Here is a 25,031-nt window from a genome sequence, read left to right on the forward strand (position 1 = left end):
GCCCAGAGAAGTTGAGGATGCCCCATCCCTGGAAGTGTTCAAGGCCAGGTTGGACGGGGCTTTGAGGAACCTGGTCTAGTGGAAGCTGTCCCTGCCCATGGCAGGAGGGTTGGAACTAGATGATCTCTAAGGTCCCTTCCAACCCAAACCATTCAATGATTTTATGAAATCTGAAGCCTGCACACTTAGATCATGTTTGGTAGTATAATTGATGTGGTATATTCCCCTCTGGCCAGCTTTTCTGTATGTGAAAGAACTCTAGCTGCCCTGTTAAAAAAAACAATGGATGAAAGAATGGGATAGTGCTGTCACTGCAACACTGAAAACACTTGCCTTTTTAAAGTGCAAGCTATCAAATACACTGAAGTTTTGTTGTTTTTTTTATACTTAATGGAGTCAAATATCTTTAGATTGATTATGTAAGTGATCAAAAGACATTCCTGACATTGTACCATTTCGGGAAGTGTTTATAAGTCTTACATAGAAAGACTATCTCATTCTTGGAAAAAAAATCTTAATTGGTAAACTTTATGGATGATCTAGTAATTTTATTTCTCCTATATTTCAAAGCCTGTTTGACAACTTAAGAAATTAGCAAAGCAAACAAATTCTGAAGAATGAAAAACTACCCTTAAAGCCTTTTTTTTCCTGGCTTTTAAAAATACAGCTTTACATTTACAGTACAGTAAATAAAAATACAGCATTTGTTAACTAGATGTTTAGAAGTTTAGGACAGCAGCAACTTTCTACTAGCAAAACCAGCCAGCCTGTCTGTTTACGGTATTAACAATAAACTAAATGTTCCATCCACAAAACAGAGATAACCATTTCTTTTTAAAATACAAAGGTTACAAAATGAAATTATGCAACATGGCACAAAATGTACCATGAAACCATAAAAATGGTTATGCTACATGGCACAAAAAGTACCTTCTAGTGTGTTTTACCTGAAAGTAATACTGAAAACATGCAGCATTTAGAGGGGAAGAGTATTTGTTCAGAGACAAAGTTCCTAGTTACTCTATCTAGATCAGTTTAAGTTACTAATTTTCTCTACAGGGAAACTTGTCTCACAACTCAGTAAGAAATCTCAGTAACCACCACCACTCAAAAAAAACCCCAGTATGAATTCTTAGTCCAAAATAATAAATATACCTACCTGTGTTTTGAGTGAGATCTTTTCCTTCTAGATTGGGATTTTGAGCTAGACCTGGATTCTGAACGAGAATGGGAACGAGATCGACCACCTTTTCTTTCACTGCTCTTTCCAGCCTCTGAGAGGAAGAAAACACTGCAATGTAAGCTCAGAACATTGAAAGATCCCAGTTAACAATCTGGCAAAAGTGTAATGTACCACACATATAGTGCAAGGGGCCCATGCTTTGCACATCTTCCTTCTTTGCTAATATCCTTGAGAAACATCCAATAAAGTCATTGCATATACTCATTGAGTGCAGCCACCCTACAGCAGTACACATAAACCAGATAAACAGCTAACTCTGTTAGGAATGGGATTTATGTTGCTGCCACAATGCACAAGATTACAACAGGTTCTCCTCTGGTATATTATTTAATTACTTTTTTAATAACCTCAGAAGAATAAATTTAGAGGGCAGAGTTTTGAAAACAAGCATAAAATGCAAATAATAATTAGTACTTTTTATACTTTTAAGTATTCCAACCACTGTACAAATATTGAAGTTCTATTCCTCAAACACTGTTTTGGGGGAGGAGGGATGGAGAGAAGGGAGTAAAAAGTTTGATCCAAAGGCCATAAAGTCAACAGAACACTTACCAGTGACCTCTGCAGACTTTGGTTCAGACTCTAAAAGATTATCATTCTCCTGCTTAACACTGAGGAAATGTTAGAACTATTTTTCTCACAACTCTCAAAAAAGACAGAAAATACTCCATGCCTCCCCCCCCCCCCAAAAAAAAAAAAAAACCCTCAAGAACATCCACTATCTAACCTACATAAGCTAATGTCTGGGTTTTTCAGTAAGAAGAATGACAAAATCTTGCTGATGAAAAGAAAAAGGATTATTTCAACTGCAAGTTTAACAAATTGAGATTTTTTTATATTGTGGTGTTGCAATCACTTTAAGTCAGCATAAATCATCACTGAAGTGTCCGCCTAGCCACTTGAGCCACTGACACCTTCCTCGTTGACCTGGCATTTCAGTGTTAACAGGGATCAGGGAACCAATCTGAATGCAAAAGAGTCCATTACAATATGTTAAGTTTTATCCCAGATTCATTCTCTGATTCCATTTGCTATGAGGATGCATATAGTCTTGAGACAGTATGAAAAAGAGCATAGCACAGTGATAAAATTAACCTGCCCAAGAAAAGCAAAATATTGCTGCTTTCAGCAGCACACTAGCTCGCTCTGATCATGAAACTAAGGTATTAATGGGTGCTAGAAAACAAAATATAAAGCATTTTTTAAGTTTGTAAGTACTTTGAACTTTAAAACCACCAACATTAAATATTAATTTAGTATTGACTTTGCATTTCTGAAAACATTCAGTGAGTATGTATCTGAAAATAAGACATGATGAAATAAAAAGTCAGCTTCATTCCACTGCTTTGTTGCATGAAAACAATTTCGATTATTTTCTTTTGTTTTCCCACTGTCGTAGTTTGACACTGACCAAAAAGTCAGGCACCCATGAAAAACCATTCCCTCATTTTTCTCTGCTATAGCTAAGCAGAGGAGGGAAAAAACCCCAAAGGGCTCATGAGTTGAGATAAGGATTAGGAGAAAAATACTCTAAGGGCAAAACAGATTCAAGCTTAAACAGTATAAAGAAAATTTATTATTAACAGTCAGAGGAAGATAATGAGGAATGAAATAAGCCTTTAAAACACCTCCCCCCCCCCCCCCCCCCCAGCCCCTCCCTCCTTCCCACCGACAGCACAGGGAGACAGGGTGTGGGAGTTTTGGCCAGTTTGTCACTTGAAATTTTCAGCTCACCCAGGGAGAGAAGTTTTTTTCTCTGTTATGCCGTGGGGTCTTTCTCACGGGAGACAGTTCTCCGTGAACTTCTCCAGTGTGGTTCTAATTCCACGAGCAGCAGTCCCGCCCGACCTGCTGTAACGTGAGTCCCTCCCACGGGCAAAGCAGTTTTCCCAAAGCTGTTTTACGTGGGTCACTAGTCCATGGGGTGTAGTCTTTTAAGGATAAGCTGCTCTAGTTTGGAAGCAAGGGCTCTCTTTCTCTATCTCTGGAAGCAAGGGTCTTCTCTCTCTGTTCGGGTCTCCCACTGGATTACAGCTTTTCAGCATCCACCCACTTCGATGTGAACACTTTTTCTCATGGGCTGCGAGTGGATCTCTGCATCCCCCCATGCACTTCATGGATTATAGGGAAACAATTTGTTGTATTATAGTCCTCACCATGGCTTGCAGAGACATCTCGACTCCGATGCTTGGAGTACCTCCTCCCCCTCTTTCTTTTTACTGACCTTGGTGGTGCCATGTTGGTTTTCTCCACATGTCCTCACTTTCTCCTCTTTCTTCGACTAAGAAGAAAAAACTGCTGCTCATAAGTACCATTGTCAACACATTTCACCTTTTCAGAGATTTCTGTAGGATTTTTGCAGCGCTGAGAAGTTGATCTCATCTGGATTCCGTGTCAGGGAATTGCTCGCCATGGTTTCGCCGCTGGTCACGTGGTCCCCACCGGCACTGCACGGGCGGTGCCGGCCGCCGTGGCGCCGGCTCCATTCAGCGTCTCTCTTTATGTGGAGAGCCGAAAAAGAGAAACCGCTGCCGCCGCCTCTGCCCTTCTGCTTGCAGCACAGCTGGCTAAAAGCAGCTAAGCAGGCAAAGTTCACTGTGAGCCCTGCCGAGATGACGGCGGCTGCATGGCAGCGGCTGCATGGCCCCAGCCGTATGGCCGCTCCCGACTCCGGGAGAACCCTGGCTGTGGCGCCTCCCCACCCCTCAGAAGAAGAGGCCCTACGTACGCTTTTTTTTTTCCTTGTTAAATATGTCATCACAGAGGCGTTACCAACTTCTCTAATTGGGCCAGCCACATGTCTATCGTCAGAGCCTTCAGGGATTGGCTCTGCTGGACACAGTAGAAGCTTCGAGCAGCTTCTCTTTCAGAAGTTGTCTCTGTGGCTTCCCCCCGCCCCCATCAAAAGCCAGGCTGTGTTAAACTAACACACCCACATATATGTTGCTCACCTTTGAGTGCCTTTTTCCTGTGTTTGAAAGTGCTCTTAAAAGCATGTGTCAAGGTACACACAGAACACATCTGTTAGGTAATGAACATAATATACCTACCTGGCTCAATAGCAGCAGATATGAAAGACTGGGCTTCCCTTACTCTCTTCATCACTTCTTCCAGTTCCTTGGCAGCAGCTTGGGGTGTCATTTCAGGAGGCTTCACTATTGCATTATTGGAGTGATTTATTCTAAATTAAGACAAAAATAAAAACTTTAACTTCCAAACTCTTGAAAAGGAAAAATGAAAACAAAAAAATGAAAACACCTCAACTTCCATGTATGACTAAAAACGTCAAAGTTCCGCAAAACTGCAGATTTTTCCTAACACTCATCTTTTCTAAGTATCTGAAATGTCTGGTTTTTATTGCTTTCAAATCTTATGACTTTTAAATAATTGTGGCACAATATTTCTTTCTGTGTTAAAATATTTTCCAGTAGAAGTCTATAAATCTATTCCAGATCAAATTTCTACATTAATACCTACTAATTACATACACATCATATATAAAGCTTAATTAGTACAAAGGACTTTGCAGATTCTTTCACTGTTATGGCTTTTACCAATTCAAGATTAGATGTAGAAATATCTTATTCAATACCAACCATATTCTTCTTGGGAAAAAGTTATGTCCAACCTTGAAATTTGAGTTCATAAAAGCATTCCAGTTTACTAAAAATAGGTCTTTACATTGAAAAAAATATTAATCACACTAGTTTGCCGCACATCAGTCATAAATGTATAAGGATACTAAGACATCTCTCATTCAATATTCATATGGATAATTAATTTCTTACTTCAGTGGCCTGTCTCCAAACATAACTCCATTAAAGGCAAGAGCTCGAGGTACAGAATTTTGGTCTGCAAATTCCACAAAAGCAAATCGTGTTGGTTGCGTCTCATCACCTGCCATTCGCACAAATTTGACTTCTCCAACTTGCTTAAAAAATTCAAGCAGCTGATCTGCTGTTGTAGTCTAGAAAGAGTCAAAGAGCTCAGCTGAAGTAAAATATATAATGAAAATCACTTATCCAACAGATCAGATAATCTAACAGCTACAGATTTTGGAAAGACATCTCATCATCATTACACAGATGACATGAATTTGGTAATGTTACACTTTAAGAGAGAAAGGTATTTTTTTCTTCCATTAATATAAAAAATATATTACAATTTCAAATAGTACCACCATGGGCCCTGAAGTCCTACATCTAGGTTAAAAAAGCACTTGTACAGGATTTTGCAGTTTTCAGACAACTTATTTGAAATAACTGATGATACACCTATGTCCAAGATAGTGATCGTGAATTCTGATCAATTAAAAAAAATCCAAGCAGTATTACAAGACTTCACTTTTATCTGTTTTTCTACTAGTTTCAAGCTTGTTTTATTTTGTTGCAATCAATAGTAGTTTTATACTCTAGTAGTTACTTTGGCAGTCAAGAAACACAAAAATCAAATACTTATATTTCCATAAATCAAAAGCAAATTGTTTTTCAATCAATTCAATCAATTGCTGAAAAAGAAATTTCTGACACACCCAACTTTCCTGTCAGAGCAACTCAAATGTATTTATGCTAATTTTGCAACTTCTACTAGGACAAATAATTTCTTCTTACTGTACTTAAGCAACTGCAGAGTGTTGTGGGGGACAGCTACCATGCTCTCACAAATTCTGAGGCATTGTTCAGCTAATATAACCCAGCTGGACATTTAATCAACACACACAGTCATAAGTATGTTTCTTGAATTCAGCTAGAGTGTGATTTCTCTGGTTTCCTGCTAGAATGAATTCCACAGTCTGGTCTGATCTGATTGGCAAAAGAGCATTCAAGAATTTGAAATATCTCTAGTAACCAAAAGGAGTATTTTTTTGTTTTGTTTAAACTTTGATTGGCATCAACTAATGAAAACTCTTAAAATGTAAAATTGTAATTCACAAATTAACAATCCTGTATCTTCCATTATTATTGCCAACAAAAACAAAAAAGCTACCTGTGAATTCAAGTTTCCAACGTAGACTGTTCTTCTAATTTCATCAATCTTGGATGGGTCCACATTCCCCATAATTGGTGGCTGTGGTATTTCTCCCAGTGTTGTAATGTTAGGGTCCAGTGCTGCTGCTGGTATAGCCCCCAAAGTGCCAAGTGAAACACCAAGCTGAAAAATATAAAAAATAGGATATACTTTGCAACCAAGCACAGGAAAGAGACATTTCACCGTTTAATACTTGCCTTCCTTGTGCATTTCTGTAAAAATAAACCTAGTTAATATAGGTAAGACTTTAAATTGTAAGGTCCTAGAATTGGGAATTGAAATTTCTACTGGGGAATGTTACAAAAAAAAGTCACTTTAAAATGGTCACTAAATGGGTCTGCTGAGTTCCTGGTTTGAATTTTTTCTCCATCCAAAAAAGCAACTTCCTTTCCAGCAAAGTTTCTAACAAGTGTTAGAAATTCTCAACAAGCCACCAGTAGTTTTTTTATGTAACAAAACTACTCTCTTTATTTGAAATCATCCTTTTATTATTAAACAGAGGGTTACTGTATTGGGTGTGGCTGATCTGGAGTTCATGTTCCCATAGCAGCCCTCAGAGTGTTGTGCTTTGCATTGGTAGCTAGAAAGGTGTTGATAACACACCAGTGCTTTGGCTACTGCTGAGCAGCGCTGTCTCTCAACACTCCCCCCATCAAGGGGCTGGGAGTGGGCAAGATCTTGTGAGAGGACACTGTTGGAGAATAGAATTATTGGGATCAATAAAAGAACTGTGCAAGCTATTGAGCTGGAGGTTTTTGGGCCTGTGTGTGTGAGACACTTTCCGTGGGAAAGTCTCTGTGTAAAGCTAAACAGTCTCAGCCTGAGAAATTTCGGGGAGTAACGTACTTGCAGGTGTGATATCTAGGAGTATAAGGGAGGCAAGGGCAAAATTCTTTTGAACATAACAAGACTGTGGAAAACTGCCAATGTAGTCCAATTGTGTAGAAATAGAAATATGTCCTGATAAGCGTTAAGCCACTTAGGAGCTAACAAGCTGGTATACTATATAAGTGTCTTTAGACTGCTAATAAATCGGAGTGTATTTTTCAACCATATTGGTTGGCTTCTGTTCGTCTCCCCCCGCCGGGGATCTGAGCTCCCCGTCCCACCGCGGCTTCCGACGGGACACAACTAGGCCAGCTGACCCAAATTAACCAAAGGGATATTCTATACCATATGACGTCAGCTCAGATATAAAGCTAAGAAAAGGAGGAGGAACGGGATGCATTCGTTATTTACAATGTTTGCCTTCCAGAGCAACTGCTACACATGCTGGAGCCCTGCTTCCTGGGAAGTGGCTAAACATTGCTCGCTGGTGGGAAGTAGAGAATAAACTTTTTTTTCTCTTTGCTTGTTCACATGCAAACTTTCACTTTTGCTTTAGTAAACTACCCTATCTCAACCTACACGTTCTTATTTTCTCTCTCCTGTCCAGCCAGGAAGGAGAGTGATAGAGCAGCTTGGTGGACACCTGGCACCCAGACAAGGTCAACCCATTAAAGTTATACAGCTTGACTTCCTCTTTGATATTCTAAAATTCACAGATAATTTATTAAATATGTATATAAAAACAAAGTGAATTTACCTTAGATGGTTAGTTTAGAAACAAATGTCTCTAAACACCACTATTACACCAGTCCTGTTTAATATATCTATCTTCATCAATGCTCTAGATGAGGGGTGCATCCTTAGCAAGTTTGACAACACCAAGATGGGTGGGAGTGTTGATCTGCTGGAGGGTAGGAATGTACTACAGAGGGATCTGGATAGGTCAGATTGATGGGCCAAGGCCAACTGTATGAGATTCATCAAGGTGAAATGCTGAGTACTACACTTGGGTCACAACAACCCCATGAAACACTACTGCCTTGAGGAAGGGTGGCTGGAAAGCTGCCTGGCAAAAAAGGACCTGGGAATGTTGGTCAACAGCTGGCTGAACATGAGCCAGCATGTGCCCAGGTGGCCAAGAAGGCCAATGGCATCCTGGCTTGTATGAGCAATAGGGTGACCAGCAGGACTAGGAAGTGATTCTTCCCCTGTACTTGACACTGGTGAGGCCACACCTCTAATACTGTGTTCAGGTTTGGGCCCCTCATGACAAGACACTGAGATGCTGGAGTGTCGGGGTCCCTTCCCCCCTGTGCCATCTGGTCCTGGAAGAGGGGCCCTGGGGGGGAGACACGGGGTTTCCCTAGCCCCTGGTCAACCTTGTTCCCCATTGGTTGTTTTGTGTTCCCCTGCGTGGGCAAGGACCCTCGGGTCCCGTGATTGCCTCAGTTCCTCGGCAGATCTTCAGCCATGCGGCTGGAGAAATAAACATCTCTCTGAAACATCTATCAAGAATCGGTCCATATCTATTTCTTTTCCACGGGCCATGTTGATTGATACACATGTTGCAGTATCCCCACTGTAACAAATGGTGGTAATGCGAGCAGAACAATCCCCGATCCCTAAGGACGGCGACTGATTTGTGAGTAAACTCTGGATTTCTCTTCTTGTTTTTGTTTTGATGTTCCATCTCTAAACTATGGAGGAACCGTGGAAAGATTCTTGGCTCTCAGAGATGCATATGGACATTTATCTTAAACTTGAAAAGATTCTTGAACAACGATTTGTAAATTTTAGCTTAATTCAAGCTCAAAAGGAACTGAAACACTTCCTGGCATGGTTGTTTAAGAACTTTTTCTATGTTTCTTGGGATTTGATTCTTACCAAAGACATTTGGAAGACCATTTGGACACAGTTAATTTCTGAGTCAAAATATATGCTGATGGAAGAATATTTTCATGAATGTTATTTATTACCAAGACTGCTGAACAATGTCAGCTGTGTCCTTGCGAAGATAAAACTGCTTCAGGGACCATGCGACCCAGGCCACGTGGACCGAGCGCTCTCTGAGATGCAGCGAGGCAGTTCCTGCACGCGGGCGGACCAATGTGAGCTGCAGTGTCGGCAGCAGAGCGAGGCGCGGCAGGAGCAGCGCGACCCAGTGGTGCCTGCCCCGCCCAGCGCAGCGCATGGTGGAGCGAACCCCGTGAGAGAAGTGGCGCATGGGCAGTGGCTGGCAGCAGAGCAGAGCCACGCCTAGCCAAAACGTGCGCTGGAGCAGGGCGCGGGGGGGTCGTCGCTCAGGGGCCCAGCCAAGACATGGGCAAGGCCCCAGACAGTGGCAGCGCAGCTGAGAGCAGAGGCGGTGGCACGCAGGGAGCTGAGCGGCGCGGCCTGGCCCAGCCCGTGCGGCCCCAAATGCGACCCCGGGAAGACCGCGCAGGCATGAGCAGCCCCGACGGCCCCGGCAGCACTGACAACCCTGGGAATTACAACACGGGAGCGAGCAAAAACGAAAGAGAAAGCAAACATGCAGCAAGACAGAAAACAGCAGCCACTCGAAAAAAGGAAAAAATCACCATAGCTAAGGTTTTAGGAATAGAAAAATGGTATAATGTTAAACAAAATTATGGTTTTATAACAAGATGTGACAACCAGGAAGACATATTCGTTCATAGAACTGCTATTAAAAAGAATAACCCTGAAAAATGCATCCCAAGCTTGGGAGATGGAGAGGTGGTGGAATTCAAAATTACACAAGGTGGAAAAGCGTTACAAGCAGCAGAGGTCACTGGGCCTGATGGTGTTTTTGTGAAAGGCAGTATATATGCTAAAAATCGTAGTCATGTTAGACAATATCTCCATTATAAGCCCCCCCTACAGTCTCCCTTTCCTAATCCCACCTTTCCCTTTTACCCTATGTCCTATTACCCCCAGTGTATTCCCAATCCGTTTTTTCAAGCATGGTTTCCCTCCCAAAACCATGCCTTTGCCAATTATTTCCCCAAAAATCCCTTTCCAATGCCGAGTGGGGGATGAAGAGGGGGAGTGTTGGGAAATAGAATTATTGGGATCAATAAAAGAACTGTACAAGCAATAGGCCTAGAAGCAAAAAGCCTGTGTGTGAAGAAACTACTCTCCGTGGGAAAGTCCCTGTGTGAAAAATAACAAGCAGGGCTGGGAACAAAGAGGGAGTTTTGAAACGGTGCAGCTGTCCTGATAAGCTGTGCTAACCCAGAGCAGGGAGATGGACACTGAATTCTTTTAATCATAACAAGACTATGGAAGCTTGCCAATGTAAGTCCAATTATGTAGAAGTAGAAATGTGTTTTGATAAGCTTTAAGCCACTTAGGAGTTAACAAGCTGGTATACTATATAAGTGCCTTTGGATTGCTAATAAACGGAGTTTGCTCTTATCAACCATAATGGTTGGACTGCTTCTCTCTCCCCCCGCTGGGGGCCCGGGCTTCTCGTCTTGTTACGCTTCTAACAGGGGAGGGAAGAAATTAACTATTGTTGTTTAGAGTTCCAACAGGTACAAATGAAGAAACCCTCTCCTGCCTCAGTTTCCCCACAAAGCATGCTCAAAGAGTCCTGTGTCCCTTCTGTCAGCCTTAAGATGTTCCAGACAATCTGTTTGGACCTTTAAAGACTCAGGAGGGTGGCTTGTTTTGTTTTGAAATTGTTCTTGTTATGTTTATCCAGTTGTTTTCAATGTTAAGTTTTAAATCTCCTTTTGTTAAAAATAAACGGGTGAAATGTTGGGGTCCCTTCCCCCTGCCATATGGTCCTGGGAGAGAGGCCCTGGGGGGAGGCACGGGGTATCCCTAGCCCCTTGTCAGCCTTGTTCCCCATTGGTTGTTTTGTGTTCCCCTGCGCGGGCAAGGACCCTCGGGTCTCGTGATTGCCTCAGTTCCTCAGCAGAGCTCCGGCCATGCGGCTGGAGAAATTAACATCTCTCTGAAACATTTATCAAGAATTGGTCCATATATATTTCTTTTCCATGGGCCTCGTTGATTGATACACGTGTTGCAGTATCCCCACTGCGTGCAGGAACTGCCTCGCTGCTGCTCAGAGAGCGCTCGGTCGACGTGGGCGAGGCCGCACGGTCTCTGAGGCACGCATCCCTTTGCCAAGACACAGCTGACATTGCTCAACAGTCTCGGTAAATAAATAACATTCATGAAAATATTCTTCCATCGGCATATATTTTGACTCAGAAATTAACTGTGTCCAAATGGTCTTCCAAATGTCTTTGGTAAGAATCAAATCCCAAGAAACATAGAAAAAGTTCTTAAACAACCATGCCAGGAAGTGTTTCAGTTCCTTTTGAGCTTGAATTAAGCTAAAATTTACAAATCGTTGTTCAAGAATCTTTTCAAGTTTAAGATAAATGTCCATATGCATCTCTGAGAGCCAAGAGTCTTTCCACGGTTCCTCCATAGTTTAGAGATGGAACATCAAAACAAAAACAAGAAGAGAAATCCAGAGTTTACTCACAAATCAGTCGCCGTCCTTAGGGATCGGGGATTGTTCTGCTCGCATTACCACCATTTGTTACAGTGGGGATACTGCAACATGTGTATCAATCAACATGGCCCGTGGAAAAGAAATAGATATGGACCGATTCTTGATAGATGTTTCAGAGAGATGTTTATTTCTCCAGCCGCATGGCTGAAGATCTGCCGAGGAACTGAGGCAATCACGGGACCCGAGGGTCCTTGCCCACGCAGGGGAACACAAAACAACCAATGGGGAACGAGGTTGACCAGGGGCTAGGGAAACCCCGTGTCTCCCCCCCAGGGCCCCTCTTCCAGGACCACATGGCACAGGGGGAAGGGACCCCGACATTTCACTTGGGAACATGGTTTAGTGGTGGACTTGGCAGTGTTAGGATTACAGTTGAACTTGATGATCTTAAAGGTCTTTTCTAACCTAAATGATTCCTTGGTTATTTAGGGTTCATTACCAACAATTATGCAGTGGAAACATGAGTAAGCAGAGTTTTTAATGAAATACCTAAACTATTACTTCTCATATTTTTAGACCAAAAAGTGCCAACATTCTTGTGAACTAAAAATTATTTTCAAAGTCATCCAATGTCTCTCATACAATGACAGTTATGAACCATAAACAGAAGTAGCCCGAACCTCTAACTGGTGACTTTGGATACACTGTTTCATTATATAAGTTGCACACTTTAAAACAGCTCTTGGACCACAATCTTTACAAAGGATAGTGACCTCTGTGCCGGTTTTTGAAATACTGCAGAAGAAACCTGGTTAAAAGGAAGGAAGGAAGGAAGGAAGGATGGATGGATGGAAGGAAGGAAGGAAGGAAGGAAGGATGGATGGATGGAAGGAAGGAAGGAAGGAAGGAAGGAAGGAAGGAAGGAAGGAAGGAAGGAAGGAAGGAAGGAAGGAAGGAAGGAAGGAAGGAAGGAAGGAAGGAAGGAAGGAAGGAAGGAAGGAAGATATATGTTTTTTTAGGATGATGATCAGTATCAGCTAAAAATATGAGAGTGGGAATAATGTTTCTGTTCATGGAGACAGATGAGGAATCATTTAAGTACAATGTATTGGTTTAAGACAATTTAAGAAGTGGACACTTCAAAATGAGTTACCTCCTCTTAGAGTTTTAGCCAATCCCTTTTCACCAATAAGGAGAAATGAATACTAGTAGATACAAGTGAAAAAATAACAGTTTACTAAAAGAAACCAAGATAGCAACAGGCAGAAAATAACAGTAATAGTCACTAGTTACAAACTTGCTGAAATCTCACAGACTGCCCAGGAACAAAGAGAAACTCAAAATGGCAGAGTAACACCACCACCACCCCCCCCCCCCCGCAAGATGGTGCCCTCTGCAGACGACCGCATGTGGAGAGACAAAGATGCCAGTAGCCTACTCCCCTCTCCAGTGGTGGCAGCTCCATTGGCAAAAAGCAGCTGGCACATTCCAGTGGCTGGAGTTCGGTCAATGTCTAGAACTCTTAGAGAGACTTTGCTTTCTTCTCGGCAAAAGACGGCAAGCAGCCAGCTGGGGTAACTCAGACTCCATGCCTTCCCGTTTCGACTGGGTGCTACTGGCAGGCTGAGGCAACCATATGGAGCAGGGCTGTTATGTTCTTCTGGGTGCAATGCTGCAGCTGTAGTCAGGCACTCGCAGAATTTACCTAGAGGCAGTCCAGGACCGCAAAACACAGCCTCTCGGAAAAAAACGCCTGAAGCACCCCCCTCAAAGAAAAAAACAAAAGAAACTCAAAGGGGAGCCCCCACCCATGCTACCTCAGCTGTATGACAAAAGCCAAGAGGCAAGAGACAAGAGAGAGCTCTGCCTGAGTGCTCTGACTTCTAAAAATCCTGGGGCACCCCCCAGCCCTACCATTCCATTTTCGGCCGCCAGGTCTTAAAGAGATAGTAACAATTTTGGGCACAGATAGATGTGAAATACAATGACATTTTGGGTTTTCCAGGACATTATCCACCCCTTATTCCATATAATCTACTCCTGCCCAAATTAATACCTTTCACCTGTACACATATATACATATAAATATATACAAATACAATTATTATTTCAGTAGCCACTGACTATCCCCCAGGATATGGATTGAGTTCATTTGGTCCATGACTGATATAATGGGAGCAGTTCATTCTCATTGTCCATGGTAGTTATGACATGCAGTGGCAGTGACATTCAGCAACCAGTGTTATGTATGCAATTCAACATTACAGGCTGTTCTCACCCAAAGTCAAATCTCCCTGAGGTACACAACTTGTTTCCCCGGCCCTCTGCATTGCTCACCAAGTGTAACCAGGTCCTTGAGCAAAAACAATCCCATGGATGGGTTTGCCTTTCCTCAAGGCAAGATTAATCCAAACTGACTTTCCTCGCATATCTCTCATACGCACCATGGGGACTTCATCTGCTGTATGCAGGGGTCCTGATTGGGCAGGGTCAGCTCAGTTAGTGGAACATCTGGTGTTGACTAACCAGGTAGCCTTTGCTAAGTGCAGATCCCACTGCTTGATGGTCCAACAACCCACCGCCTTCAATGTTGTTTTTAACAATCCATTGCACCATTTGATGTTCCCAGTGGCTGGTACATAATAGGGTATATAATACACCCACTAAATACCGTGTTCTCTAGCCCAGATGTTTATAAGGCTATTTGTGAAATAAGTCCCACTGTCTGACTCAATTCTTTCAGGGGTGCCATATCACCACAGGACTTGCTTTTCAAGGCCCAAGATAATGTTCCGGGCAGTGGTGTGAGGCATGGGGTTGTCTCCAGCCATCCAGTGGTTGCTTCTATCACTGTAAGCACACAACTCTTGCCTTGGCAGGTTTGTGGGAATGTGATGTAATTGATCTGCCAGGCCTCCCCATACTTGTATTTGGACCACCACCCCCAATACCACAGGGCCTTTACCAGCTTGGACTGCTTGATCGCAGCACATGTTTCACAATCATGGATAACCTGGGATATAGTGTCTGTGTTTAAGTCCACCCCTCAGTCACGAGCCCAGCTGTATGTTGCATCTCTTCTCTGATGACATGAGGCATCATGGACCCACCGAACTAGAAATAACTCACCCTTATGTTGCCAGTCCAGATCTACCTGTGACACCTTGAGTTTGGAAGCCTGATCCACCTGTTCATTGTTGCAGTGCTCCTCATTAGCCTGACTCTTCGGTGCATGTGCATCCACATGACAGACTTTTACGGTCACCCAGGTAGCTGTCTTGCCACACTTCAGCAGCCCAAAAGGGTTTCCGTCTGTGCTGCCAGTTGGCCTTTTTCCATCTTTCCAGCCACCTCCATAAAGCATTTGCTACCATCCATGAGTCAATGCAGAGGTAGAGTGTTGGCCACTTCTCTCCCTCAGCAATGTCCAAAGCCAACTGGACAGCTTTCAGCTCTGCAACCTGACTCCATCCACCTCGGTAGCTTCCATGACTCACTGCATAGGGCTCCATACAGCTGCTTTCCATTTCCTACTGGTCCCTATGATATGACAAGATGCATCCGTGAAGAGAGTGTATTGCCTCTCACTCTCCAGTAGCTGGTTATATGGTGGGGCCTCCTCTGCATGTCACCTGCTCTTCTTCCTCTTCAGATGATAATCCAAAATTGTCACATTTAGGCCAGTTCGTGATGATTTCCAAGGTCCCAGGGTCATTCAGATTTCCTATACGAGCTCGCTATGTGATGAGAGCAATCCACTTACTCCACATCGTATCAGTGGCATGATGTGTTGCAGGGACTTTCCCTTTAAACATCCAGCCTAGCACTGGTAGTCAGGGTGACAGAAGAAGCTGTGCTTCAGTGCCAATCACTTCTGAGGCAGCTCAAACCCCTTCATAGGCTGCAAGAATCTCTTTTTCAGTTGGGGTGTAGCTGGGCTCAGATCCTTTGAATCCCCAACTCCAGAACCTGAAAGATCGTCCTTGAGTCTCCAGGTACATTCTGCCAGAGGCTTCAGGAAAGACCATTCTCCCTGGCTGCAGTGTAGAGCTCATTTTTCACATCCTATCCTGTCCTGACTGGCCCAAGGGCTACTGCATGAGGAATCTCCTATTTAATTTGTTCAAAAGGCTTGCTGTTGTTCAGAGTCCCACTTGAAATCATTTTTCTTTCATGTCACAGGGTAGAGAGGGCTTAAAATCTGGCTGTACTATGGGACGTGCATCCTCCAAAAACCCATGACACCTAGGAAAGCCTGTGTTTCCTTCTTGCTGGTCAGTGGGGACATAGCAGCTATCTTATTGATCACCTCTTGGAATCTGTCTGTGCCTGTCTTGCCATTTTACCCCTAGGAACTGAATTTCCTGGGCAGGTCCCTTGACCTTACTTTGCTTTATGGCAAAACTGGACTTTGGGAGGATTTGGATTATTTTCTCCCCTTTCTCAAAAACTTCCTCTGCTGTGTTGCCCTACATGATGATGTCATCGATGTATTGTAAGTGTTCTGAAGCCTCACTCTTTTCCAGTGCAGTCTGGATCAGTCCATGGCGAATGGAAGGGCTGTGTTTCCACCCCTGGGGCAGTCGATTTCAGGTGTACTGGACACCCTTCCAGGTGAATGCAAACTATGGCCTGCACTCTGCTGCTAGAGGAATAGAGAAAAACACATTAGCAATGTCAATAGTGGCACCACTTTGCTGCCTTGGACTCCGGTTCATACTGAAGCTCCAGCATTTCAGGCACAGCAGCACTCAGTGATGGTGTGGCTTCATTCAGGCCATGGTAGTCCACTGTAAGTCTCCACTCTCCATTAGACTTACACACAGGCCATATGGGGCTATTGAAGGGTGAGCAACTCATGCTGATCACTCCCTGGCTCTCTAATTCATGGATCATCTTATGGATGGGAATCATGGAGTGTTGCTTTGAGCAGTATTGCTGACAATGCACTGTAGTGGTGGTGATGGGTACCATATGTTCTTCAACCCTCAGGAGTCTTACTGCAGATGGGTCCTCTGAAAGACCATGCACAGTGTTCAATTGTCTAATGTCTTCTGTCTCTACAGCAGCTATCACAAAAGCCCACCTGAGTCCTTTTGGGTCTTTGAAATACCTATTCCTGAGGTAATCTATACCAAGGATACACAGGGTCTCTGGACCAGTCATATTAGGATGTTTCTTCCACTCCTTCCTGGTCAAGCTCACTTCAGCTTCCAAAAGAGTCAAGTGCTGAGACCCCCCTGTCACCCCAGCAATAGAAACAGGTTCTGCCCCCACATATCCTGATGGTATCAGGGTACATTGTGCACCAGTGCCAACCAAAGCCTTGTATTTCTGTGGTTCTGATGAGCCAGGCCATTGGATCCACACAGTCAGATGGACCCAATTTTCCCTGGCCTCTACCTGGCTAGAGACGGGGCCCATCTAGTTCTGGCTATCATTCCCTCCCTGGGCATACATTCTGGAGGTCTCTTCAAGGGGGTCAAACAGGTCATCCTCACTTCTGTTATGCCTAGGAGCTCAGTCCTGGGAAACTGGAGCTACAATCATTCTTGCAGAATTCCCCGTTAGTGGTTTCCTCTTTTAGCTCACATACCTGTGCTGCTAGGACAGAAGTAGGTTTTCCATCCCATCTTCTCATATCTTCTCCCTGTTCATGAAGGAAGAACCACAGGTCGTCTCGTGGGGTGCATCCCCTCTCCAGAGCTGGGGGATGTCTACTTCTAATAACAGGTGCTCTGGCCTGTACTGACAAAACTTGGAGAATGTCTGCTTTAAGCTCCTTCCCAAGTTTCTGGTGACTTGTAGGTACAAAAATGCTGCTAGCGAGGATTTTCTTGCTATTTTCTAAGTCCATGAGAGACTTTTCTCTCTCACAGAAGAGGTAGCAGGGAATGTAAACAACCCAGACACCTGCAACCTTGAAAAGTCTTGTTTATGGTATAGTAGAAAAATATTTTGACAATGGATGTTTTAGGATTTTAGCCAATCACCCCCAAGGGGTGGCTGGTCCTTTGTCCAATTAGACTATGAAGAAAAAAGTCTATAAAAGAGTTTGTAGAATAATTAAATAAATCAATCTTGCTGCACAATTCCTGCCTGCTGGATCTTCTCTCCTCCTCCTCCTTATGGCTGCGGGACACGGTGATATACGGTAGGAACCAGGCCTGCGGTAATAGTGACTTCCTTCAATTCTGTCTTCCAATTTTCGCATACACTCAGTCAAGTGTGTTTCCACTGCCAAGATTTGGGCTTGTGTCAGGGCATGGACAGTATCTTCGTATGTCCAGAGACTTCTTGTCATAGTGCCCACTGTCTCATTCCCTTCATTCTTTTGCAGCATTGCTAGGAAATGGGAGTACGCTTATGTGAGTTTGAGCCACATCAGTGTTGTACATTTTATCAGGTCTGGACTCTTAGTGGTTTGGTTGTCACTTGAGAAAATATTATCACAGCCAGTTCTCTCAAGCGTTGGATTCCTTGCTTTGTGGTCTTCCAAAGGTCTTGCTGCAGCTGAAGATCTTCTGGGCAAAGGTATCTCTCCTTCACGCTTGTTAAGAGTCACGTCCAGAGGCTGAGGGGTTCTGGCCTCCTTGCAATCCCCTGGTCGATACCCACATCACATGACAGAGATCCCTGTGTCTCTCTTTAGTACTGTCCAAAACTGTACCATCACCTGCAGTGTCCCAGACTCAGATCAACCAGTTCAATATAGACTCATAGGGTTGTTGGGTAAAGTCTTTCCTCAGATCACAGAGACTTTCTAAGGACAAAGACTTAGTGATTATTTCTGGTTGATTCCTCTGCTGGCTGTGAGGGTTCTGCCTCCCCATCATCGGCCACCGGCCCAATGGATTTGGTCGTATATTTCCTCCTCTGGACAGGGGGGACTGCTATTGGCTTAGGCTGCCCTTCAGATTTTACTGCAGCCTGAGTGACTGTGGTGTCTGCTGATTTGTTCTCCTTCCCCTCTGGCTGTAGCTGCTGCTGTACAGTAATGAGCAGCAGGCGATAAGCATTAGCCAGGGCCCAGCAAAGTGCAATAAGCTGCCTCTCTCTGGAGCTGTCATTGCATTTTTCTTTCAGATATTTTCCTACCTCAGCTGGGTTCTGAATTTGTTCAGGGGGAAATTCCAAACTATTGGGGCAGTGTATTTCTTCAGGACCTGGCCTATATCCTCCCACAACCCATGCCACTCAGGATTTTCCACCACTGGGGCAGATCTCTGGGCAACCTCCCAGGAAATCTCAGCTCTGATTCTAAATGTGTTATAGGCCATATGGAAGAGACATAGCAGAATTAGAAAACAAAAAAGTGTCTTTAATATTAAGAGGGAAATAAACATTCTCAAAAGGTGATGTGTCAGACCTGAAAGGGGACAAGGAGGTGAAAGGCTGGGAAAAATCATTCCTTACTGTTCCCCCAACAGCCTGGGTACAATTATTAATAAACCCCCAGAAGTAGCAGCTGAGACCAGGACAGGCAAACAGCAGCAAATACACATCCCAAATAATCTTCATTGCCTCTGATGTTATCTCTACATAAGTTGATATCGCAGAGTGTATCAACAAAGCAATCTTGGTTTTTGTCTGTAGTGGTTTGGTTCAAAATATCCATTACTTACTTATTTTTCTTCTGTGAGATAAAAATTAGGAGAAAGCAAAGCAGGCACAAAACTTAAAAGAATATAAAGAAGTTTATTAACAGACCTAAAAGAAAGGAAAAAAGTCAGACTAAACCTTCAGAACACTTCTCCTCCCCCCATCTTCCTCCCTTCTCCCACTGACAACGTAAAAAGACAACCCTTGAGATTTTCAGTCAGTTTACCACCTCTATAATAATCTCTTTTTCAGTTCACTTAAGGAGAGGAGTCTCTCTTGCTCATGCTGTGGAGACATCTCCACAAGAAACCGTTCTCTCATGACTTCAATGTCACAGCGAGACAGCAGCCTGGGTTGGTTCTCTGCTTGCATGTGAAAGTCCCTTCCCTCGAGTTACAGCTTTCCCCACAACTGTTTTCGAGGGTTCAATCTTTAGCTAATGGGGTACCATTTTAAGGTTGAGCTGTTCAGAAACAAAGGTTCTCTTCACCTATCTCTGGGAGCATCTTCAGCTCCAGGAACAGAGGCCCTCCTCCTCCTCTGGGAGCAAGGGTCTTCATCACTTTCACCTCTCTCTGTTCAAGCTTATCTTCAAATCACAGCTACTTCAACATTTGCTTGTTTCAGCACAGGTACTTTTGCTCACAATTGCAGTTTGAATGCTCCACCCCCCCCATGCTTTCGTGAAATTACAACATGTACTCTGATATATCATAGTCCATCACCATAGCTTTACAACAGAATTTCAGCTTCTAGGTTTGAAGCATCTCCTCTTTCTCCTCCCTCAGGGTTTCAGCTCTTCCTTCTTCACTGACTTTGGTGTCTTTATGGTGTTTTCTTCACGTGCCTTCACCTTTCCCTTTCCTTTGACTTGGGAGAGGATTGATGTCTGCAGGCTTCATCTGCTCTGGAGGAATCTTACAGCACTAAAGGGGTTAATTTCACCCAGGCCCCGCAGCTGGAATTCACCTCTCGCTGTTGGTCACATGATCTTTGCCGGGCAGCGGCCTCAGATGAATTTTCAGCCTCACAGGAGGGGAGGGAGGGGGCCGGCCTGGCCAAGCTGTGCCCCCGGGCCACCTGCATGGAGCAGGGCTGTGGGGGGCCGGCCCGCACTGAGGGGCTGCGGGTGGAACAGGGCCGCACGACCCCGAGGGCAGTCGCCTCCCGGCTGGCCCAGCCCACACTAAGGGGGCCGCGCTGGGCGTCCAGCGAGCAGAAGTGGCCGAGATCTTCAGCTAAGCCCGGCCCTGCTGGGCCACACCGTGAGTCGCCAGTTACCTGTCCAAAAGCTGGAAGCAAGAGAGCTTTCCTGGAGTTAGTTCGTTCTTAAATGTGGATCTCAGAGGCCTGTCAAGCTTCTTAAGTGGCTTAAAATAGTTGCCAATATTCAAACTAGACAGTTGATTGGTTCTGTCAGGTCATAGAGGAAGCTGTAAGCACCTCTTTGCAAGAGAATCACTTCTGTGGCTGGAGCCCTCTTTAACTAAAAACCCAAACTATGTAAAACCATGACATTCTCCCTGATCCAGAAAAGAGCCATATCTTGGGCAAATTTTACTGTATAGACGGAGAAGCAAACAAGCTTAAGTGCCACACCCCCATGATTAGACTGAGCAGTATGGTGACCAGTGAGTTCTGTACCCAATATACAAATATTTCAGACAAAACTGTCATTTTTTTCACTTTCTCTCTTGTGCCCCTTTAGTTGGGTGCCAAATTTGTCTTGGTTGAAGACAATTTAAGAGGTGGACACTTCAAAATTAGTTGCCTCCCCTTAGAACTTTAACCAATTCCTTTCCACCAATAAGGACAAATGAATATAAGTAGATATAAGTGAAAAAATAACACTTTATTTAAAAAAGAATGAAATAGCAACAGGCAAAAAATAACAGTAATAGTCACTAGTTACAAAGTTGCTAAAATTTCATGGACTCCCTGGGAACAATAAGAAACTCAAAATGGCAGAGTAACCACCTTCCCCCCAAGATGGCACCCTCCACAGACAACCACAGAGAGACAAAGGGAAAATGGAAGACACACCCTCAGCCAAGATGGTGCCCTCTGCAGACGACCGCATGTGGAAAGACAAAGATGCCAGTAGCCTACTTCTCCTTTTATGTCTTCAGTGGTGGCAGCTCCATTGGCAAAAAGCAGCTGGCACATTCCAGTGGCTGGAGTTCGGTCAATGTCTAGAACTCTTAGAGAGACTTTGCTTTCTTCTCGGCAAAAGACGGCAAGCAGCCAGCTGGGGTAACTCAGACTCCATGCCTTCCCGTTTCGACTGGGTGCTACTGGCAGGCTGAGGCAACCATATGGAGCAGGGCTGTTATGTTCTTCTGGGTGCAATGCTGCAGCTGTAGTCAGGCACTCGCAGAATTTACCTAGAGGCAGTCCAGGACCGCAAAACACAGCCTCTCGGAAAAAAATGCCTGAAGCACCCCCCTCAAAGAAAAAAACAAAAGAAACCCAAAGGGGAGCTATGGATGCTAAAAAAGTTGGCAGAGAAATTTTCCACCTTTTACAGTCTTCTGTGAAAGTCTCTGTTCTCACGCAAACTAAGCTGAGAGACGGTTTGCTATTTTGTAAACTATTTGCAGGTGCAGGGTGTTGTGAGAATGCAGTGGATATTGTTTTGGTTCACTGAAGAAAATATTTTGAAATAGGCGTCGTAGCATTCAGCCAATCACTCTGGGAGGTGTATGGTCAAGCACCCAATAATGTTATACCACTTTTGTGAACAATGCTATATAAATGAGTCTGTAATTAATTAAATAATTCCATTCCATCCCATTTACCCTGGACTCCTGTGTCGTGATTCTCGCCGTCCCTGTGGCTTACAGCAACATCTGGTGACCCCGCGATGTGTACTGCAACCGTAACCGGACTTAGAAGGTATGCATCTCCCAACCCCCGCCCTGCGCTGCGGGGATGGGACCCTAAGCTGAAACAATGGGACATTAAGCCTCAAAAGAAAACACGGTATTTTCCGCCTTCAAATCTGTGATAACAATCGCAGGAGCTGATATAAGTGATGAAGCTCTCTGTGCATTACTTGACTGGGCTGCAGACCACGGGTTCACCGCAGAATCTGACAGTGCTCTGAGCCCAGAAACCTGGAAAAAGCTGGGGGATATATTGATGCAAGAGGTCACATTTGGCGATAAGAATGTAGTTGATTTACTCCGTACGTGGGGGACTTTATATGACGTGATTGCAAAATTGGCGACAGGGAGAGATAAAAAGGAGCACTTGAGCTCTGATGAATCTGAGGGAGAAGATTCTGAGGGATCTGCAGCAGCCCCACCAGCTTCTTCCGCTCTCCGTGTCGCAGCCACCCATCCAGCCATCTATCTCGAGTGCTGTACCGGGATCTCCCCTTCCCACGGCCCCGCCTTTGCCACAACCAGGAGAGGCGGGGAGTGTCATGGCGGCTTCTGCCCCTGCGCCTACCGCTTTACAGCCGGGTCTGGGGCTGGCCGCCACTCCATGGACGTGTCCGGTGCTGGCTGCCGCTCCATGGGCGGCCACAGTGCTGGTTGCTCTGAAACCGAGCCTGATGCCATTGCCTGCCGCTCAGCAACCAGCTGCGCTGGCGCTGCAGGGTCTGCCCGCGCCGCTCCAGGGTGTGGGTATGGCACCATGGTCTCCCGCGGCCACGCTTTCGGTGCCTTTCGGTCCTGCACCAGGACCTGTAGCGCTTGGCTCTCATGCGCATGCTCCGACAGCTGGGCAGTTTCCAGCGCAGCCGCAGACCCCACAGTCGTCAGGGACAGACTCTCTGATACAGCAATGTCATGGGTTAGCAAGCATAGTCCTGGAAGTTATGTTCTTGCAAAGGGGTGCTTACAGCTCCTCTATGACCTGACAGAACCTATCAGCTGGCTAGTTTGAATATGGACAATTTTTTAATCCACTTAGAATTTTGACTGCCTCTGTGGTCCACATTTAAGAATGGACAAACCCCGGGAAGCTCTCTCTCTTGCTTCCGGCCAGAGGACTGGTAACTGGGCTGGGCCCGTGTGGGGCCCAGCGGCCCTGCTGGACCCCGCCGGGACCTGCTCGGCCCTGCCGGGACCTGCTCTGCTCAGGCCAGCCCGGACCACAGCCACCCTGGAGCCATGCGGCCCTGTTCCACCTGCGGCCCCCCACAGCCCTGCTACATGCAGACGACACGGTCCCCTCTCCAATGCAGCCAAAGATGAAGATTCAGCTGAAGCTGCCTGCTGCCCAGCAAAGATCATGTGACCAACAGCAATAAGCGAAATTCCAGCTGCAAGACCTGGCTGAGATTAACCCTTTTAGTGTTGTGAAGAGCTGAAAACCTGAGGGAGGAGAAAGAGGAGATGCTTAAAGCTGAAATTCTGTTGTAAAGCTATGGTGGTGATTGATATATTGGAGTACCAGTTGTAATTTCATGACAGCATGGGGGGTGGAGCATTCAACTTGTACTTGTGAGCAAAAGCACCTGTGCTGGAATAAGCAAATGCTGAAGCAGCTGTAATTTGATGAGAAGTTTGAACAGGGAGAGATGGAAGTGATGAGGACTCTTGCTCCAAATTGGAAGGAGAAGACCTCAGTTCCGAGAGATGCTCTCAGAGATAGTCCTAGAGATGAAGATGATGAGGACCCTTTTTCTCCCAGGGAAGTGGGAGGGCCTCTATTCTCAGAGATGAAAATGCTCCCAGAGATGGGTGAAGAGAACTTTTGTTTCTGAACGGCTCAACCTTAAAATGGTACCTCAGTAGCTCAAGATTGGACCCTCGAAAGCAGTTGTGGGAAAAGCTGCAAGTCGTGGGAGGGGACTCTCACATGATGTGAGCAGAGAACCAACCCGGGCGGCTGTCTCGTGATACTGAAGCTGTGAGAGAACCAACCCAGGCGGCTGTCTCGTTGTGATAATGTCTCCATAGCATGGGCAAGAGAGACTCCTCTTCCTAAATGAACTGAACAAGGTTATTATGGAAGTGATAAACAGACTGAACATCTCAAGGGTTGTCTTTTTACATTGTCAGTGGGAGAAGGGAGAAAGGTGGGGGGAGGAAAAGTGTTCTGAAGGTGTGGTATGATTTTTTTTTTTCTTCTTCTAGGTCTCTTAATAAACTTCTTTATATTCTTTCAAGTTTTGTGCCTGCTTTGCTTTTCTCCTAATTCTTATCCCACAGAAGGTAAACAGTAATGAGTATTTTGGACCAAACCACTACACTAAATTGGTGTTTCCACCCGGTTACGAACTGAACCCACTACAAGCAACTTCTGGTTCTTTTGTGTGAAGCGATGCAGCAGTTTGCAGCGCTGCCAGAGCTGGTGCGACAGGCTGTCGTTGCTGGATCTGCGCTGGGATTGGTGCAGGTGACCCCGGCCAGGGCACCGAGCGTAGCGCCGGCGCCTGCGCAGATGACAGCGCGTGCACGGACAGCCGTGCCACCGCAAGCGGCAACGCCCCAAGCTGCACGGCCGCCAGTGAGTACATCGCGGCCCTCCGTGCCGCCGCCTACAGCCCCCGCCACTCCAGCCCCAGCCGCTGCACTGCCTGCTGGCCCGGCGCCTGCGTCCTGTCAGCCTCCCGGGAGATTGGACACACCTCCATCTGACGATGCGAGCAGCGTTGCTATGGAAACGCTTACTTCGCTACAGGAGGCTGTGAAGGCACTCAGGTGCCAGCAGTCAGGAACTCAACTAGTCCGCAACTGCCCTCGGACCCTTCTGGAATGCATGGTGATTGTATGTCCAAAATATTCAAAACCGTCCTGGGAGAAGGTTAAAAGGTGGGCATTGGAGGCTAGGGATTGGGATTTACTAGAAAGAGTTGGGATGCCTGAAGAGGAAAGGGGACCTGAACGGGTTGCTACCTTATCT

General features: G+C 45.1%; 1 protein-coding gene across 2 annotated transcripts in view; it reads right to left on the minus strand.

Annotated features, from left to right (window-relative positions):
* The window catches only part of LOC138102762 (splicing regulatory glutamine/lysine-rich protein 1-like), a 100,601-nt gene that overhangs the window by 50,419 nt on the left and 25,151 nt on the right, over positions 1 to 25,031 (minus strand). For both annotated transcript variants that reach the window (XM_069000512.1, XM_069000511.1), the window contains exons 4-7: positions 6,230 to 6,394; positions 5,032 to 5,210; positions 4,294 to 4,424; positions 1,160 to 1,274 (exon numbers count right to left, since the gene is read on the minus strand). In XM_069000512.1, the coding sequence (XP_068856613.1) occupies positions 1,160 to 1,274; positions 4,294 to 4,424; positions 5,032 to 5,210; positions 6,230 to 6,394 (590 nt within the window). The remainder of the gene's footprint in view (positions 1 to 1,159; positions 1,275 to 4,293; positions 4,425 to 5,031; positions 5,211 to 6,229; positions 6,395 to 25,031) is intronic.

The sequence above is a fragment of the Aphelocoma coerulescens genome, assembly GCF_041296385.1.
Source record: "Aphelocoma coerulescens isolate FSJ_1873_10779 chromosome W unlocalized genomic scaffold, UR_Acoe_1.0 ChrW_unloc_scaf_1, whole genome shotgun sequence".
NCBI classification, from domain to species: domain Eukaryota; kingdom Metazoa; phylum Chordata; class Aves; order Passeriformes; family Corvidae; genus Aphelocoma; species Aphelocoma coerulescens.